At 42.8% G+C, this 20,645-nt stretch overlaps 1 protein-coding gene across 5 annotated transcripts in view; it reads left to right on the forward strand.

Moving 5' to 3' along the window:
* Nucleotides 1-20,645, forward strand: part of MAK (male germ cell associated kinase) — a 698,372-nt gene that overhangs the window by 526,888 nt on the left and 150,839 nt on the right. For 3 of the 5 annotated variants that reach the window (XM_086964986.1, XM_086964989.1, XM_086964985.1), the window contains exons 12-13: nucleotides 5,967-6,098; nucleotides 11,515-11,586. In XM_086964986.1, the coding sequence (XP_086821112.1) occupies nucleotides 5,967-6,098; nucleotides 11,515-11,586 (204 nt within the window). The remainder of the gene's footprint in view (nucleotides 1-5,966; nucleotides 6,099-11,514; nucleotides 11,587-20,645) is intronic. The other 2 variants (XM_086964988.1, XM_086964987.1) reach the window with 1 other exon arrangement.

The following is a 20,645-nucleotide window of genomic DNA, read 5'->3' on the forward strand; positions in this document are numbered from 1 at the left end:
TTAATTACAAATCTCTTACCGCCCAGATCAAGGCAGATCTCACGCGTTGGTCTAAGCAGCCTCTGTCCCTCCTGGGCAGAGTGGCGGCGGTAAAAATGTCAGCCCTACCCAAAATCCTATACGTCTTTCAGACTCTCCCAGTATTCCCCCCAAAAGGCATCATCTCCGATCTTCAAGCAGCACTGCACCACTTTATTTGGGGGGGGGGGGGTAAAAAGGCGCGACTTCACAAACAGTTGGCTCACCGGGGCACAGACGAGGGAGGCCTGGGGGTCCCCAACTTACTACAGTACTTCCACGCCACGCAGCTCCGATACCTAGTGGAATGGTATAGGCCAGAGTCAGAGAAGAGGTGGCTATTCCAAGACAGAGCCATGGCCCGGCGATCCCTCTGGGCGATCCCCTTTCTACCCAAAAAGCACAGACCAACATACCTCACCAACTCTCCCATTACTCGCACAGTCACCAAGGTATGGGACGCTGTGGCCGTTAAACGCGGCCTCACCACCTTTCCTTCTCCATTTACCCCACTCCTAGACAACCCGGACTTCCCTCCGGGTAACGACCCCCGGGCCTTCACACAATGGCGGGGCACAGCATGCAGATGCGCTGGGGATCTCTTTGATCTACAAGGATTCCTCACTCTTTCAAACATCAAACAAAATTATGACATCATTGACCCCCACCTTTTCCAATACTTTCAATTGCGACACTGGCTTACTGAATCTGCGACTGTCACCTTGGTGGGGCGCCCCATGACCCCTTTCGAGAAATGGCTCCTGACCAGAGACACTGATCGCCATCTGATCTCTGATATATATAAAATGCTTACACCTCCAATGGAGTTACACAAAACCGCTGGTCAGAAAAGATGGGAAACCGAACTAGGCAGAACACTATCACCTAAAGAATGGGGCCAAGTGTACTACAGAGCATCACACACCACACGCAACACAGCAGGCAAAGAATCGGCTGTGAAACTGGCGACCTTCTGGCACCTTACACCAGTCAGGCTTCATAAAGGGAACCCATCTAGGAGTGACCTGTGTTGGAGGGGGTGCGGGGAAAAAGGCACTCTGACACACATCTTCTGGGACTGCAGGGAGGTTCGGGGCTACTGGGACTCAGTTTTAGATGACATTGATGCGACCTTTGACACCGAGATCCCTCGATTTCCCGCATATGCCATCCTGGGGCTACCCAACGCACTTACCTTCCCCCTGAAATCTGTCCGAGGCTGCCAGATGGGCATCGCCATGCAAGCTGCCACGCAACATATCCTCTCTCTTTGGGGGTCCACGTCCAAACCCACTCACACAGGGTGGCTACACAAACTCTGGTTCACCTTGGGCATGGAACGTATTCAGGCCACTCTCACCCAAACTACAGCCACATTTCAAAAGGTCTGGCAACCATTCATCTCGCTGCTGTCCACAGAATTTAACGAAATTACATGTCCAAAATACTTACGCCTGCTACGCCTTACGGACCCGGCGACTGGCACCTAATTACTTCAAAGGTTTACAGGGCATGTCTCTTTCTGATCCATAGACATTGGACCTCTAACGTATGGCACACTGGTTGGGGAGGGGGGGTGGGGAGTTGATTGGTGGGTCGGGGGGTTTTTGTGGGGTTGGTTAGTTCTAAATTGTCGGCCAAAACTGCATGGCACGTGCCTCATCTGCATCACCTTGCTCTTATTGAATGCTTACTTCCTATGCCAATTCTTCCTTAGCGCTATATGGACACGTGCTTACCATCCGCGACTGATTTCCCTGTTACATATACTTTGTACCGTGATGCTTTACTATGCTTTATTTTGGCTCAATAAAAACCATTTAAAACTAAAAAAACACAGTTTTCAGGGACGTTATAGTTAGCTGGACATTTCACTCGTACAAAACCCTAGAAATCCCCCCGTTATAGTTAGTTCAGCTAACTATAACTCGCGCGCCCGCAATTCACTGCTGATGACGTCACATATTACATCACTCATGACATGGTCAATGACATCACTCATGACATCACTCATGACATCACTCATGACATCATCCTTGTGATAGTGGCAGACCTCCCATCACCCTAATATAACCTTTGATATACACACATTCAAAAATAGAAACTAAAATGTTCAAAACAATGGACATGCCAATACCAGTTACAACAACCTATTCAGTAATTCTAAAATCTACGTATGTTAGTTTTGTTACTCTGGGGTTCCTTTTCTTTTCTTTTTCCCTCTTTCTTTCTTTTTCTCTTCTTTTTTTTTTTTTCTCTTCCCTTTTATTCTTAGTTCTGCCCTATGAATTCTAGAGGACTTGTTGTTCTATGCCTCTTTTGTTACACTTTATGACTCATTTCCTCATTTATGCTACGTTTCATTGTATCATCTGCATATGTATCTCCATTTTTGCTTTATCTAAAATATTCTTAATAAAAAATTTCAACACAAAAAAAAATCTACATACACATCCACTCATTCACCAACAGTCCTATAAAGTCACTCATACATGTACTCACTCATCATATGTACTCATACACCTATACATCCTGTTACACACTGCCACTCATCCATAGTTACTCACACACATAGTCACTCATGCTAATAAAGAATCAAATATCCATTTACTTGCGTATACAGTTATACACACACCACCACACTTACTTCTACAAAAACGTACACATACTTATTCTTTTGAACAATCACTTATAGAAATACATACTTATTCATACATGAACTCTTCCAATCTCTCACTCTCACATATACTCACTTATATACACCAATACTCACATATACTAGCTTAAAATATATGTAGTTACTTATAAACACACTATTGAGACAGTCATTCACTCACTAACACACCATACAGACACTCATCAATCCATACAGTCCTGCACACATACTGTCTTCAAAACATACAAATAGTGACTCAATCATTCATGCATCTATGCACTAAGTAATAATCCCCACTGGACCATACAGACACTCAGACACTCATACTGATACTTGAAAAACCAAGTAATAACCCATATAGACACTCATGTAGCTACTCACCAACCCATGCAGCCACTTATACACAAAGTGAGAGGCTGATACAGATATTTACATATTTAAACATTACTCACTAACCCATGTACTCACTAAGATACACTTAATCAGTCCGTTATACAATCAATTTTACAAAAACAAATCATCTATTTACACACTTATATACCCACTTATTCTTCCATCGACCTTGATATATACATATATAAAACACTTTAATTTTCAGAAAAACACACATTCACTGGATGATGTCGTCAGTGATGTAATTTGCGATGTCATCAGTGATGTCCCTGACCATGTCATGAGTGATGTAATATGTGACGTCATCAACTGTGCATTGCTGGCGCGCGAGTTATAGTGAGCTGAACTAACTATAATGGGGGAATTTCAACGGTTTTGTACGAGTGAAATGTCCAGCTAACTATAACGCCCATGAAACCTATGTTTTTTTCAGTGAATATATATATATATATATATATATATATATATATATATATATATGTGTGTGTGTGTGTGTATGTATATATATATATATATATATATATATATATATATATATATATAAATAAACAAAAGGGTGCCCCTGAGGAGATGTCACTCCTGGAAGAGTTACCGCACTTGCACCCACGGCAGCGGCAGCCTTGCTGCCCTTCTCACTTCCCTCCTGAATATCACCAGACTCGTTTCAAGCAGTAAGCCCTTGTTCACTGGCATTCACAAAGACACGGACGCGGCAGCTGCGTTCAGAACTTCATTTAATTAATAACACAGTCCCGGCCCTGTGAGCGTTGAAAAGCATAGCATTCTGGTATCTGCAGTTCATCACTTGTCAAGACATGAGTTGCTGAAAAAAAAACCCAGGGGGTATTGCCACCTTCGTTCCAAATTTGAAATTTGAAAGCAATCATGGTACAGCTGAACTGTCCGCCAATATATTCCGTAGGTGAGGCCCGCTCCACTCCACAGGGTGCCCGCAATCGCAAGCACCAGGATCCGCTACTGAAAGCGGCGGGACATCTCTGCGTCCGGGCCGGCCGCTAAATATGAATAAACCAAAGGATGCCCATGAGGCGATGTCACTCCTGGAAGAGTTACCTCACTTGCACCAACGGCAACGGCAGCGGCAGCCTTGCTGCCATCCTCACTTCCCTCCTGAATATCGCCAGACGAGTTTCAAGCAGTAAGCCCTTGTTCACTGGCATTCACAGAGGCACGTAGGCGGCAGCTACGTTCAGAACTCCATTTAATTAATAACACAGTCCCGCCCCTGTGGGCGTTGACAAGCAGAGCATTCTGGTATCTGCAGTTCATCATATATATATATATTGCCATGTGTATGGTGGTAAGCTTGGGATAGGAGAAATAAGTGTGTTTTTATGTGAAGACTCTAAGTTTATTGACGGAATGTTATCCTGAACAGGATAGACTTCAGTGGACGAAAGGTACATTAAGATCAATCTTACTTGGTTACGTAGAGATCTATAATAGTCAAAGTGGCTTGGCGTATTTGGATGAGAAAAAACTTGTATCTCTCTCATTGCACTCACCTGGTGAAGTGATGGTATTCACTCATTTAAAAGTCTTCCAGATAAAGAAATCCCAGTAATGCTCATGAAGGTACCTTATTTTCAATTAGCGTGTTAAAAATAATGTTAGTCTCCTTTTATTGAACTGTATTCTATTTTTGTCTCTCTGTGAGCGAACTCATCGTCCTTTGGTTCTAAAATCTGAAGTAGCCAATCGATGATGATTTGGGATTGATTAGTAAGTTGAGATATGTTGATGTAATGTTACCTGTAGTTTCCATTTTTTCTTAATCTAATCCTTTTTGGGTTTGTAATATTATCTAGAAATAGGTCAAACATTGTTTGACAACACATGATCAGTATATGAAGCTTCCTTTTAAAACATATATTGCAAATGTCAAGTTAAATTGCTATGTTGTAATTTGTGCTGTGACATTTTAGAGCAATATTTAAAGACTGTAAGGAATTGCTTTAAACAATAGTTTTCTTGAGAAACAGATAACAAAAATAACACAAAAAATAGCTTAGTGCTGCAATCCAGATTTACAAACGCTTAGTATTGGGTTTGTGTTACTTTTCTAATGCAAACTGAATGCAAAGTGTTCAGGTGGGATTTACCATCCAGCGCAAATTGGTGTTTGCTTTAATTAGTAATGCAAAGTTGCGCAATGCACTGTCATGCATTATTTTACGTTGAGGGGCGTTCCATGGGTGGTGCATGGGCATTTCCATGCAACAACCCAGGGATTTTTTTTTAACTCTGATCCTATCTACAAAGAATTGTAGATAGGGATTTGTGCCAAAATCCTACGCCTCCATGAGGCAGGCGCTACAAGGAGGAATGTTTTCATTTCTCCTCGTTTTCCCACTTTGCCTGGGTGCTGCATTGTACACTAAATATATAAAGTGGAAAATCCTTAAAGCAAAGGTTTTGTACTGGAATGACCCACTTCAGTACAAAACCCATGCTTCAGCGAACGCAGACACTCTGGCACTGTAGCGTAAGGGTGTCTGCGTTAGTGTTTGACCGACAAAAGTGCACCTGCAAAAGGAGGGAGCAGAACAGTGCCACATCGTTGTAGATAAGATGTACTTGCTGTGCTGCGTTGCGTCACTTCTTGATAAATCAGGGCCGGTATGTCTGATCTCCAATTGCCTGAACATAGGGCTCCTGTGTTTTACAACTCAGACTTAAAATACTTTATTCACTAATCTTCTCGATTGGGGCCCTCGTTTGTAGCTGTGTGCATATGTGCCAAATAGATGTTAATGCTTACATCTGTACCAATTGATGACAAATATTTTTTATAGAAAAGATAAACTCTTTATGATTATGCCACTGATATAACAATTGTAAGATGTAGCAGCTTATTGATTCTATGTACCTTCCTCAGGTGTGAATCCTAAAAACGTCGCCATGCTGGCTGCCTCTAAAGAAACCAAACATGCAACCTGGACTACCCCGCTGACTTCAAAGCCTCTGGCTTCAATCGCAGCGGGCATGCCGTACACCTCAAATCATGCAGGTAATCACAAATGTGTAGAGATTTAAATATCTTGGAAGGTATGTATTGATTTGGCTTTTTACCCTGCAAGAAGACACTGCTTCTTCAATCTTTTTGTGATTTGGGTGCAGATAGGTCAGGATGCCAGCAAATAGCAGCCACGGAGGGAAGAATTGCCACATTTAAGTAATTTCATTGGGATTAAAAATTAACTGGCAGTTTTATCACTCATTTCAGTTTGCAGAGTTTTACCATCTTGGATTACCCCTTCTTTCACCAATGGAATCCTTATCATACGGTAACATTTAGACTCATTTCTGCAGGTCAAGTGGTATACTGGAACGCCTTTTTAACATATAACAAACATTTCAGTCTGTTTTTAAAGTTGGCAATAGTAGCATAAACAAAATTTAACATTTTCAGCGGAAACATTGCATAGTTTGATGCTATCCTGTATCAGGCCATAATCTCCGGAGCACCCCCAATGTCTCATTTCAGCCAGCAGCCTCCATTCCGTTTTTCCGCTCAGACAGAGAGTATCCTGGGAAGTTTTTGGCCCTGTTTTGGGCCACCTTTTGGGTTTTCTTGTCCCTCCTGTTTGCTTTTTTTGTAGTCAGGCCGGTTTGTTAAAGAATTGCTCCAATGTGTTAGAAAGATGGTCAAGAGAATAGCCGTTTCCAGGTCTTCCTTTTGCTGGTTTAGCCACCATGAAATGGCCAACTGTAAATAATGCAAGGCTGTGAGCTGCATAACCCTCAGGAAGAGAAAATCAAGGCAATTAAATGATGGGGTTACTAATTTTTTCCTTGACACCTTCTATTTCCAAACAGCTCAGTCAGTTAAATCTGGCAAAGAGGTGGAAGTGGAGCAGTCTTCAGCTAACAAATCAAGTCATCCCTACCTTCATTTTCTGCAGGGTCTGCTTCAGAAATCCAAATAAGTCATTTGAATTTGCTGGGTTTTTTGTTTTTAATTTTTAAACTTGTTTTTATTGCATTTTTCAACAAATTATACAAAAAAAAAGAAAAAGCAAATACCTTGTTCTTATAATGTGGATTACATGAAGCACAAATGGACAGGTATCGATAAAGAATTGTCCAAAAAGAGCGTTAATATGTCCAAAATCATTAATAGTAAAACAACAACACAGGTTCATTTACCCCTTCCGTCCGGGGCTGTTTCCCCCGCTGTGCTGGGGGCGGGGAGGGGGGTGTGTACAGCACCCCCATGCTCATGACATGGCCACACCCGTTCCAATGGAACGCTCAGCACAGCAGGGAAATCAACCCAGCATGCGATGGTTCCACGGAACGGACAAGGTCATGACGAGCTCAGCTCGTCATGAGCACCGGAGCGCCGTAGCTCATGACGAGCTGACCTCGTCATTGGCACTCAAAGGGTTAATAGACATTTTGACAATCCCGATCCATAGGACCGGTTGGCTAATCCAATAATCACTTCATCCTGTGTAGTACTTCAATCAGTAAGTTCTGCATGTAATAACAGATAGAAGCGTAGTGGCTGCCAGATGTTTTTGGGGTGGGATTCAAATGGAAGTAGGGACGAATATACATCACTAGTTGTATCACAATACATCAGATCCCCGAGCCATGCCCACACCAAAGATGCCGTTATTATATATGGGGTGACCCAAAGAAAGTCCTAGGACCTGGGTATCAAGTGTTACAGATAAAGTGGTCCTAGACGCTAACTCCAAATACGATTATTGGTACTTTGTTACACAATTCAATTTTCATTCCATATGCGATTGAATCCTTCAATGAAGAGTTTCGGAGAAAAAAGAGAAAACAAAAGCCCTTCTTATTCTTGGGTCGAAACGTCGACAACCATTCCCCCACCTGGAGCCTGCACCCTTTTGTGTCCTTGTCCCCCTCTCCCTTTGAAAATAAGAGCAACGGATGATTTGTCCACCGTAACATAGCAAGAAAGAATGACATTTTTTGCAGAATAAACGTTGAGGGCAGGCTCCTCCAGAACCATTCTAAGGATTACTTAACCTTGGACTCAAAAATAATCTGAACGCATCTTCTCTAGATCCTCTTGGTCCTTTTCTGTCCCACACGAGCACTAAAACTTTCACTCTATTCTATGCACGTTACTTGTTGGTAACCCCTTTTTCGTTTCCCAAAATTTGTATATTTGTATATTGTATAATGATGAGGATTTGTTTTAAAAAATAAATAGTAGAGACTTTTGCTCTACTTTTAAGATATTGAAAACGTATTGTGTGTGTTGGACACCTGATTGCTTTTGGGCTATTGTTTTCTTTTTTTTCTCCGAAACTCATCATTGCAGGATTCAATCGCATGTGGAATGAAAATTGAAATGAATTGTGTAACAAAGTACCAATAATCGTATTTGGAGTTAGCGTCTAGGACCACTTTATCTGTAACACACCAAAGGTGCTGCAGTTCCTCCCCAACTCGGAGAAACCTGTCTTTTAGCCAACCCAGCACTATGACAGTAAAGCGCCTTATCCCTCGACTCTACGGAAGCACATACCCCAGTAGGGCAAGCAGTGTGTGTAAAGCTTGTTCTCAACCATCTGCTCAAGATGCCCAAACACCGCCTCCCAGTAGGCCAGCACCGCAGGGCAGTGCCATGCCAAATAGATAAAATCAGCCTGCGCCATCGCACATCTCTGACAGTGGTCTGGCTTCGAGCAGTTCATCTTTGCATGTAACATGGGGTAACATAAATTCGGTGTAAGTATTTAAAATGCAGAAGTTTGTGTTTAGAATTATTGGACACTAGGCGTGTCTGTTCATAACAGTACGCCCACATTTTGTCAGTCATAGGGTGTGCTAGATCCCTCTCACAGGCTGCGCGGGCTCCACCACCCATCATCGGTCAGAGCGATTATGCCTGTCAATATAGTCTGGAAACTAAAATTGTAGTTAATGGGGGAGGTCTAAAGGTTCCCCATTCTCAGGGAGAGGTGCAGTAGCCAGCGCGGTCCGCGTTCTATGCATCAGAAAGCAGTCAAGCATGTTTACATCTTGATCCACCATTATATCTGCCACCTTACGTAATTGACCGTTCTTGAACATGCCGGCCTTGTTGTGCACTCAACAGCGGCTAAGTACCAGCTGTGTCAATGCTTCACTTGTGGGTGCTATCCAGGGATTGTTTAAAATCGGTAAGTGTGGAGAATACAGGTGTTCAGCCCCCAGGGACCTGCGTAGGCGCTCCCGGGCCCAACTCTTGGTTTCTGGGGAGTGAATTTCGGCCGGAGTTCTCCTAAGTACGCGTGGAAGGATAGTGGAGAGTGTATAAGGACGGGCTTGCGTGTGCTCACGTTTCAGGAACTGAAGGCGTACGTCCAGATGGTACCAAAAGTAGGCGTAGTGCGCCGGTGCCACTAGATAGTACTGGTAAAAGTCTTTGAATTTGCTATTGAGTGCCCTTCCTCAACTGTATTCACTACTGGGGAGTATGAATACAATTAAGAATCACAACCGGAACAAAAGAACAAAACTAATTTCAAATACGTTCTGAAACATTCCCTAATACTGAATATTTTTACACATCATCATATAAATTTTAAAGCTAGTATGAATTTAGATCCAAGATTAAAATATTTCAACATGACTCTGCTTGACCTGCAGGAATTATAATAAAGGTTATCAATGATGAGGATCACCATATCTGAGAGCTACCATTACTGACAAAAAATATTTATGTGGCACGTAATTGGAGGGCTATGTACAAGGCTTTTCTACAGTAATTGTATGGTCATCTAAGCAAAATATCTTCTTAGTCTCGGTTTTGTTCATTTTTATTTCATCTATTTTGGTCTACATATATATGTTGCATGGTTGTGTAGTTAGTTTTGCTTTCTCTTTCACGGTCTTCATGGAGTCCCCAACATGACTAAGAATGCAAACTTTCGTGCAGTTCTAATATGTGATATCAAGTGCTTGCTTAATCAAAAGGTAACCTAACACCGTTAAAATGTAATAATGGGTAGACGCCTCGTAGCAGAATATTAGCTTTGTAAGCTTGACATTGCAGGCAGGCTGAAAACCCAGTAAAACCATTCTTCAAAAAGACATACTTTTTTAATCCCGATTAAACTTATTTTATATTGAGTTTTCCAAAACTTGTCGAGCTGAAAGGGACCAAACCACCAAGAAGGATTTACTATTTTAATTTGCGCTATCACAGCAAACACAAGTGAGATAACTAATTAAGTTAGTGCAACAGGTCAGCGAACTGTGTGTCATTTGCTGGCAACACATTCAGATGCCAGTGGCTTCTATCATTGATTTTGATAATGCGAGCACCATTCAGTGGGGTCATAGAAACATCTGTCATGATCTTTGTCGGACTGCCACAATTTGCTATATATTTAAAATATAATTTAGAGCTAAGCTGAGCAGTCCTTATATTTGCTTTCGGTTTGTCGAGCTCCAGTCTGATGAATTGTCATTTTGGACGTTATTAAAGGTAGTCACCTATGGAAAGTGGAGCTATTATGGAGGGGCACTCAATTAAGTTGCCTATTTTGTATAAGATATACATGATCAACATGGGCTAGAAAAATCTGAAAAATGGTACTAGTCCTGCAGGTCTAGTACCTTGAAAAATCTCCTCCACCTAATAGTAACCTACTTGTCCTCCACCTCTGGAAGCAGCAAATGTGACAAGATAACAAGATTTAAAAGCATCTTTATTGCTCATTTGCTTTGTGAGCAATAAAAAGGCCTGTAAATCTTGTTATCTTGTCACATTTGCTCCATTTTCAAAGACGGAGGACAAAGGTAAGTATGTTTTCCTAGTCGTCAGAAAGGGCGAGTAGGACATAAAAATAGCTCGACCTCATAAAATTTACCTCGCAAATGCGAGCGGTCTAGTGGATTTGTCGAGCCCTGTCATATATAATTCGTACCCAGTTTACTTTACCACATTTGGCCTCAGAATGTGTGTGATAGTCATTTGACTCTAACTGTATTACTAATGTGGCCTTTCTTATACTCTCTAGTTACTTATAGTATACAGGTTGTTCTAGTTCCTCAAACGGTCAACCATTTGTGCCCCCACACTATTACTCATTTGGCACTCTGATATACTATACTTAAGATTGGCTTCTATATTGGCTAACAAATTGTCATTCATTTGACCCCAAACTGGCCTTCATATTTGGGAAGCGGTATCGGTCTGTTTACTGTTACACCAGTCTGAGGAGCAAATAATGTAAAATCATTTTTCTGATATTATTTCCATTTCCCAGCTTTACTTCACAGTTTCAAACACAGGGTGATCTGGAGTGTATATTCTGCTTGTTTTGATTGATTCCTCTCAGTTTTAGTACTTTTTTAAATTACACTTAACTTTTCTTTTCCTCCTATATGTTTTACACATTTCGTTTCTCTTTCTTTCCATTTCTGCTTTCTCCTGTCTGCCTTTCCTGAAGAGAACGTCAATCTCTCTGTAGAAAAACTGTCTTGCAAAGAAACTCTAAGTGAGACATTAGAGGATTCTAAAGGTAACCTCACAGGAATGGTGTAATAAATTGCATCATCCCTAATCCCCTACTTTTGGAACGATTAATTATTTGTCTAGTTAGTCACTAGTATATATCGAAACATGGTTGTGAGAGAGGATGGGCAAATCGCTTACTTGAATTCTGAATGTATGGCTAATGCTGTGAACACATCAGACCTTTATATCTGTGATGATGCATACAATATCATATCGTCTGTTAGCCTTTTTGCAAGATCTTAGTTTTTTCTACTGAGGCATTGCAGGTGACATTGACAATAGAGCAAATATTTAGATGTTTGCTCTGAATACATTTTGGCAGAGGGCTTTCCTCTAAGGTGTTGAGCAGTGTTTAAGAAGAGTGGACCATGGGCACATAAGTGATATTCGCATTACAGATCCATGTCTCATTTTCTGCAAAAGTGGTCTGTCAATGCGGAGTATGTCTCCATAGTGTATATCGATGTACGCATGGTGTAATGATCCTACCAATGTAATGGTGGGCTTGGCTAAAGTATCCTTGTGACCCAATCACTTGGCAATATCTAGTCAACATCATTATGTCAGTTCGCTTGTTTTAGGCCTTTTAAAAATAATGTGTGCTTATTCTGCATGCTGTGCTTCTTATACGCAGCTCTGTGATCAGTGCATTGCAAGCACGATATCTGCTCTAGCTTCTCTGTTTCTCATCAAAAGAGAATCGAGAGTAAAAAGAAAGCCTTGTTGCAGAAAGGCTAGTAAGGCTGGGGAACATTCAGCCATGTTAAGGTAATGCTCGTAGACATGCTACCTTTCTCAGAGAAGAATACCAGGCATTTTTTAAATCTTTTTAGACACAAGATAGGCTTGTAAAACGTATTTGTGTTACTTGAACATAAAATACCTTGAAAAACATAAAATACCTTGAAAAACAAGAGACAGGAGGCGTTTGGCAAAACATGAACAGTTTGTTTAATTAAACATAGCAGCCGAGAAAACAGTTACAGGCACAGAGTCTGAATATTGCGTCCCAATTTACAATCAGTCTGTGGCCGCCTTTATACAGTTCATCATAGGTAATAAGAGGGTTCTGATGATCCATATATGGTGAGGAATGTATGTTGCTGTCTATGAATTCATAAATTGTCTAATGGAAAATACAGATGGGCCTCAGTATTGCGTGGACACAATGTGACCAGTGGGTAATGTGTCCATATGTTCATCATGGGGAGCGAGTGATCACTGCATGTGCTGTGTCCTAATTGACTATATGTTCCTAACTCATGTGCCATCTGGCTTAATGGTGTTTTAGGAGTGCACAGATACCCCCCTTGTGCCCTTTATTGGGGCCAATCTCCCTTGACCATTGTAATGATGCTGGACCTATCTGTGGGATTGATCTAAGGTTTCCTGTTCGTGCATTTGTCTCCCCGCTACGTGCCACCCCACCTATCACCTATCAATCAGTGACCTTGGGTCAAGGTCTCAGAGCTACGTATTTGTGAGTTGTGGTTGATGTGGAGTTCACAACAGTTGATGTAGTTACTAAAGATGCGATTTCGTTCTCACAAATGAATGTATTGTTTTCCATTTTAGCATCAACTTTTTCCATATTAACGTTTGATTAGCTATTTTAAAAAATCCTTTGTATTCTTTTTTTAAAAATTTTTTTAACATAGTATTTTTAGGTCTCGTTGAGTCAGCGCGCATGCACTGCTCGAAGAGACATTTAGTAGCGGCTTTTGGAAGTGCATCCCTTGCGTGCTTTAGTGCGTAATCGCGATCACTTTCGCAGCAATCGTGATCACGATGACTTTTTCTTTCACAGCCAATGCTTATTTTACTTTTGCCCTTTGAAAGCCTTTCGGGTTTGCTGTCTCCAACTTCCTGACTCACTATTTTCAAGCCAGCTTTAAATTCCATCTCCAATAGTACACACGCTGTTGCAATACAGTTCCTGCTGTCCGAAGGCAGATTCAGCTCTCCCTCCACGCTCCCTCCGAAGCCTTTAGGACTCGGAAATGTTGTCCCCGTTCCTCTGTCACGCCCTATTACATGCTTCCACTACTTACCATGAGTCACTGTTGTAGTTGGCTCCTCTTCTTCGTGCAGAGGCTTTGGAGAGTTTCCACCGATTTATTGGTAAGCTGTTACTGCATTCAGAACTCTGTTTCGCCTACGCGCTCGGGTGCAAGCCTCTTGTAGCGCAGCTGCTGCATGAAACTTATTTTTCATGATTCCATCATTCTCTCAATTCAGGAATCACAGACGGCACTATGGGGCTAGTATTTTTGAAACTTTTATTATTTAATCACCAGTGCAACAAAGCATAGGGACAGTCTACATATTTTAGCAAGTGTCTTCTACAGGATCATCTAGCTTGTCTTTTATTAGTGTCCATGACCATAGCCCATCATCAGTTTTTACTTTTTAAATCATAACTAGATCACACATTATGTTTTCCTTGTTGAGCAGTTGATCCTTAATATTCAGAGTACATTTTATGTAAAGTCCATTAATTTTCAATACATTTCTCGATTGAAGTTTCATAAATTTTGCAGTAGGTTGACAAGGGATCTAAAACTATTTTTTTCTTATTTCATATCTGGAATATTTATTCTATTTGCTTTCAATTAATTATATATATATATCTCAATGACAATGTGCTCTCATCATACAAAAGCGCAAAAACGAGGTACACCTTCCCGTCATCTAGTACAGGCATTTTATTTTCCCCTTTTCGGGGAAATATCCAAAATATATACGCTAGAGTCTCAGCATACCCACTGACAGAGTCCACAGTGCCAAGGGAGCCACTCACAATTGAGGTATTGTATGGCACCCCTTGCCAAAGCACTTCCTCTCCCCTCTTTGGGGAAGGATCCAGTAAAGTAAGCCTTGGAGTCTCAGAGACCCCTCTGAGAGAGTCCACTGCGCTTAGGGAGCCTCTCGCAACAGAGATGGGAAATGATACCACTCCCCCTGGGTTCACAGCTTACTGGACTTTGGGCGCAGCTTTGAATCGCCTACCGGTTTGTGTTCCCGTCACCCTCCCCCTCCTCTTGCCTTGCCGTGTCTCTAATCCTCCCCTCCTCTTTCCCTCCTCCACTCTCTGTCTACTTCCCCTGCTCCTACCCCCCACTCCCCAGAATATCTCCCTTTGCCTGCTTTCACCACCTACACCCCTGTCCTTTTGTGCCCTTTGACTAAGCACTCATCCCTTTCTGGGGAAGATCCAAGTTATATACGCTGGAGTCTCAGCATACCCGCTGAGAGAGTCCACAGCACCAAGGGAGCCGCTCACAATTGAGGTATGGTATGGCACCCCTTGCCAAAGCACTCCCTCTCCCCTTTTTGGGGAAGGATCCAGTAAATAAGCCTTGGAGTCTCAGAGACCCCTCTGAGAGAGTCCACTGCGCTTAGAGAGCCTCTCGCAACAGAGATGGGGAAATGATACCACTCCCCCTGGGTTCACAGCTTCTGGACTTTGGGGGCAGCTTTGACTCATCTACTGGTTTGTGTCCCTGTCACCCTCCCCTCCTCTTGCCATGCCGTGTCTCTAACCCTCCCCTCCTCTTTCCCTCCTCCACTCTGTCTACTTCCCCTGCTCTTACCCCCCCACTCCCCGGAAAATCTCCCCTTGCCAGCTTTTTCCCCTACCTATATGTTCCTTTTTGTTTGTCTCAACCTGACTTGTAACTAAAATTGCCATGCTCTAATAACTGTGTAACCTTTGTAAAGCTGTAACCTGCAATTTATTGTCTGATTCCCATGTAAAGCACTCTGATACCTCCGGGTCTAGCCAGCGCTATATAAAACCTTTTAAATAAATAAATGACGCTCTTCAACCCTTTCAGGGTTTTAAACTCATGACTCCTAGGATTGATCAGTTACCTTTATAAAACAGGAAGGCACATAAACAATGAGAAGAGACTACAAGTGGATATGATTCTATGTATAATGGCAAAGCATAGATCAGTACGCATGTGACTTAAAATACAATATAATTATGCTAACAATATATTCAATTGCATTGATGTAAATGTCATTAGATTTTTATCACAGTAAAATGTTGTCAAAAAACACACTAGTTTAATGTATTCCTTCTGTTGCAAGTAAATTCCACATCTCCAATTGGTTTAAAGCATTACAATGCCCATAATCCATTGCACTACTGTGCTCAAAGTAGTATCTACTGTGCCCTTAACTCGATTTCATTTTTTTTTTGTTATATCACAATACGTCATGGGAGGTATTTAAAACATGAACATCACCCCGTCCCTAATGAAATCAGTTTCATGTTGTGCACAATAATGTCAGTATCTGTGAGGCACAGCAAAGACTTTGCCTTTCCATATTTCAAGATGTCAAAGCTGGCTCACCGCCTTTCGGAACAGACCTCTGCTTATTGTTCCAAATTCTGTTTTCCACATTGGTATTGTGCTGGGGTATTTACACCTGCAAACCCTGGCTGCAACCTTATTAATGTCAATGATTTTCAAAACAGTTTGTTGCTTCTGTCCACGTTATAAGACCTATGTAGCCGGCGGGCAGTCCGACGCCACTGGACTGGGCGTCGGATGAACAAGCATTGGCATAGCCTATAGGTCTCGCTTTTGGGACCTTCTAAGTATTTAGTTATGCAGCACAATATCCTTGGTGCAACAACATCAACTGTTGCGTGGTTAAACACTTATAAGGTCCCAAAGGCGAGACCTATTGGCTATGCCTGGACGCAGCTCTCCCCGTCAAACACCTCCTCAGTAAGAGGGGATCTTTTAAGTCTCCCTGGTTCACCCCGGAATTGCCGGAACTACGGAAAAAATGCAAAAGACTCGAACGCCTCTGGGGGAAAGATTGGACCCCAAACAGCAAAGAAACCTATAAATCGTCCATGAAGCAATATAAAACCCTTATCAAAAATACGCAAGCCACCTACTACGAAGGGAAAATCCTAGCTGCCTCCAACTCCTCGAAGGAGACCTACCGCATAGTAAAATCTCTTATGAAAGTTCCCGAACCGCAGCCGGCCGCTGACCCCACCGGCGCCAGATGTACCCAACTCGCGGAGTATTTCTCATCTAAAATCCTCAAGATCATTATGACCTTCCCCAAACCCCACTCCCCTACCGACCCGCCAGCAGGGCCTATCGATCAAGATGCCCCCGCACTGAAGGCCTTCCTCCCCATCTCCATCGAGAGGTTGGTGACCACTCTCAACCTTGTGAAGAGTGGCTCGCCGGACGACCCAGCCCCAATGAGTAAACTGAAACTAGTAGCCCCTACAATATCCCCTCTTCTTACCAGGCTGATAAATGCCTCCCTTCCAGCGGGACAGTCCCCGTCAACTGGAAAAGTGCGACAGTACGGGCACTTATCAAAAAACCCAACCTTTGACCCCCTGGACCCCTCAAACTTCAGACCCATTTCCCTCCTCCGAGGCATCAGCAAAGTGGCAGAAAGAATTGTAAATGAACAGCTCTCTACTTTTCGAGAGACAAACAACCTCCTTCGCCACTCCCAGACAGGATTCAGACCAGGACAGGGGACTGACACCGCCCTCTTGGCCGTAACAGAGGAGGCAAGGTCCATCTTGGATGCAGGGGGATCAGTGGCAGTGATCCTCCTGGACCTGAGCGCTGCCTTCGACACAGTGGACCACACCATCCTCCTCCACCGTCTCCAAAAAAATGGCATCACTGGGACTGCCCTGGCCTGGCTACAATAATTCTTGGAACACAAGACCTTCCAAGTAGCAGACAACTATGGTCGCTCCAAAGCTTTCCCCCTGAACTGTGGGGTTCCCCAGGGATCCTCTCTGAGCCCCACCCTTTTTAATGTTTACATGGCCCCTTTAGACGACATTGCCTCACCATTTGGCATAAAGGTGGTCATGTACGCCGACGACACACAACTAGTCGTCTCCATCAACCAGGCAGACCAATCCATGGAGAACCAAGTCTCATGCCTGCATAAAATATCCAAATGGATGGGCGACTCCAGACTCAAACTTAACGGAGGGAAATCCGAAATCATGCTCCTAGGCGACCCAAACAAACTCCCAAAAACCCTTGCCTGGCCATCTAGCATGGGCACCCCTCCCACACCTAAACAAGAAATCAAGAGCCTAGGCTTTTGGCTCGACCAGGACCTTAGCTTCAGAGCCCAAGCAAGAAAGACAGCCGGCACCTGCTTTGGGCTCATACGAGCAGCTCGGAAGATCCTCCCCCTCATTCCCCTCCAGTCTAGGAACATTCTGATCCAGGGCCTCATCATATCGAGACTGGACTACGAAAACGCCTTGTACCTGGGCGCACCAGTAGCTGTTATTAAAAAACTTCAGCACGCCCAGAACGCTGTAGCAAGATTACTAACTGGGACGAATTCAAGGTGCTCAGCTAAACCCTCCCTCAAGGCACTTCATTGGCTTCCCATCCAGGAGCGCATCGCCTTCAAAGCCCTGTGTATCTCCCATAAAATCTTACAAGGCAAAGGTCCACCCAAACTAAGACCTCTCATCAAGCCCCACAAATCCACCAGACAGCTCAGGTCGGACTCACTATTTTTGGCCAGCGTCCCCAGAATAAGAAGAGCTCGCACGAGCGGTCGCCGCTTTTTTTACAACGCTCCTAAGCTCTGGAATAGCCTCTCCCTTAGCATCCGCATAGAAAACAATCTGCTTACATTCCACAGACTACTGAAAACCTGGCTGTTCCCTCAATAATCCCTCCACAGGAGTACTGTTAGGCTGTCACTTTAGCGCTGGGACGCCCGAGGGTAGCTACGCGCTCTATAAATCCGCAATCAAATCAAATTATGCCAATGCTTGTTGCCTTTGTGGCCTATATTAGAGCAAAGAGCTCTCAAATTCTATTTGGAAATACTATAGAAGTGATTTGTTAAGCTGTTTGCTGTTATTTTTTTATTTCAGTGGGGAGATACTGGGGCTCTTGCTGATTTTCCCATTTTTTTTACTGACCTAGACAGAAAAAGCCAGCTATTTCAGCTAAATATTGGCCAGATGGCAACCCTAATTTATGGCCAAAATTCTACAAGTAATTAAGGGGCACAATCCTGTCACAGGTAGTGATGTTGCCCATTTTTGTGTCTCTCCTTCAAAAGAAGAAATTCCATTGCTGTGCATTGTACACCAGCCTCCTTCGTCTCTTATGAGCAGCAATACTAACTTGTTCTTTATAGAGCATCATACCACAACTTTAATCATTTCTAAGCATTGTACATAGCAGATGTTAAAATTACTACTTTTATGGCACTTAGTTGACAGAATTAAAAGGCTGAAAAGTTGAGTTGGCCTTTCCAGGATTTAAACTTGTAACCTACAGGCCACAGCAAATGTCAGCAGTTAGTGTTAATGCTCGCAGCAATTTTGCTGACATGAAGATGTTGCCAGCCATACTTCCTGTTAACTGGAATCACTTCTACCACTCTGAGCCGAGCATGCAGTGTCTAACTGGTGATACTTCAAAATGATAAGGTTGCAGTCCCAAATTGCACCAAAAACGGTAAACGGGCACTCCTGAATAATCACATCCCCTAAAAAAATGTATAACACACTTTTATCAAAGTAATTAGCGAAAAGTTCATAGGTTTACAGGAGGTTCTGAAGAGGTGCTTGTAAAACATTGCATTTCTATCATGGAGTGCCAAGCAAACCCAATCCCTCCCTTGCGTGTTACCCTCCCAAGACAGCTTTGAAAAAAGCATCACAGATAATAAAAAAAATGTTTGCAATAAACTGCTTAGAATTTAAGTAATATGCCATAATACGTACAAACTGTGTAAATTATGAGTAGAAAATTTGACATCGTTTATCATATTTCAAAATACATATTTCCTCTTCCTTCAAATGCACCATTGTTCTCCTTTCATAGTCTGTTCCTGCTCTTTTCAATTTGCTTTTCAGCCATATTAAATGACTGAGAAGCTACTTGGATAGTACAAAGTGTAATAAAGAAAGTGACTCAGGCATAGGACCACAATTAAATCTCAGTTTGTGTAGATTTTATAGTTACACACTTCACACAGTACAGCTACCTTAAAGTTACACCATTCCCAGTCTTTTTCCATACCCCTAAGTGACAGGGCTACCCCCAATTGTTCACAGACTTAAACTTTTGACAGCAGAGCTACCCCTGATGTCACAGACAGATCATACAGGCTCAGGACTCGGACAGCAGGAATATCCATCATGTTACTCAGTAGGATCAGGGCTTCTGTCTCCCTTCTGCAACATGTGCTTTTCCACTGAAAATATAGGCTTCAACCTTGACTGCTACCTCCTCCTGAGCAGACAGACACCTGAGGTCTCACATACTGGTATGTGAAGCTAGCATACTAGGTTGTACATCTAGTGTACTGGAGTGTGAATCTAATACTGGTCTTAACTAGAATCTGATAAATGGGAACGAAGGGACAGCTGCTTGGTAAATTAGGACGGATAACTGTCTTGATACAACCTACATGATGTCAAACAATTGTAAAGGTAAACTGATTGCCTAGCAGTTTTAGTAATACAGCATATGATTTGCACATAAAGATCCGATTGGGATTCCCTTCGGAAACATGATTCATTAATCACCAGCCTCTTCTGATCTGCTTTTCTAATTTGGGCCTCAAGCAAGCTCAGTTGAGCTTACCTACACTCAGCTCATCCTAGGGTCCTCAAGTAGCACGCTGCCTCCCTCACTTTTACATCCTTTGTTCCTGCATCCCATCCTGCACGCCAGGGGCCATATTATGGATACTACATACTGTCCCACTCTGCACCGAGGCACACACTTAAGTCTATGCACCAGGTTCAGACTAAAACAGTGTGCCGTATCACAGCAAATGCACTGTTCTCAATGCAGGCACTAACACAATCCTGTACTGTGAACCGCGTTCACTGTGTGAACAGCTAAAAGCCTACAATTGAGAGTCTCACAGATTTCCCTGCAGGTGGGTGCAGTGAATGAGAGCACTGTGTGCCACTTATATGCCTCCGATCAGCTCCTTTTCTCCTGCACCTACATCTTTTACACAGAATAGGTGCAGTGGCAAACTGTTTCCTCATTTTCATGGACC

The sequence above is a fragment of the Lissotriton vulgaris genome, chromosome 4_1 (assembly GCF_964263255.1).
Source record: "Lissotriton vulgaris chromosome 4_1, aLisVul1.2, whole genome shotgun sequence".
Taxonomy (NCBI): Eukaryota; Metazoa; Chordata; class Amphibia; order Caudata; family Salamandridae; genus Lissotriton; species Lissotriton vulgaris.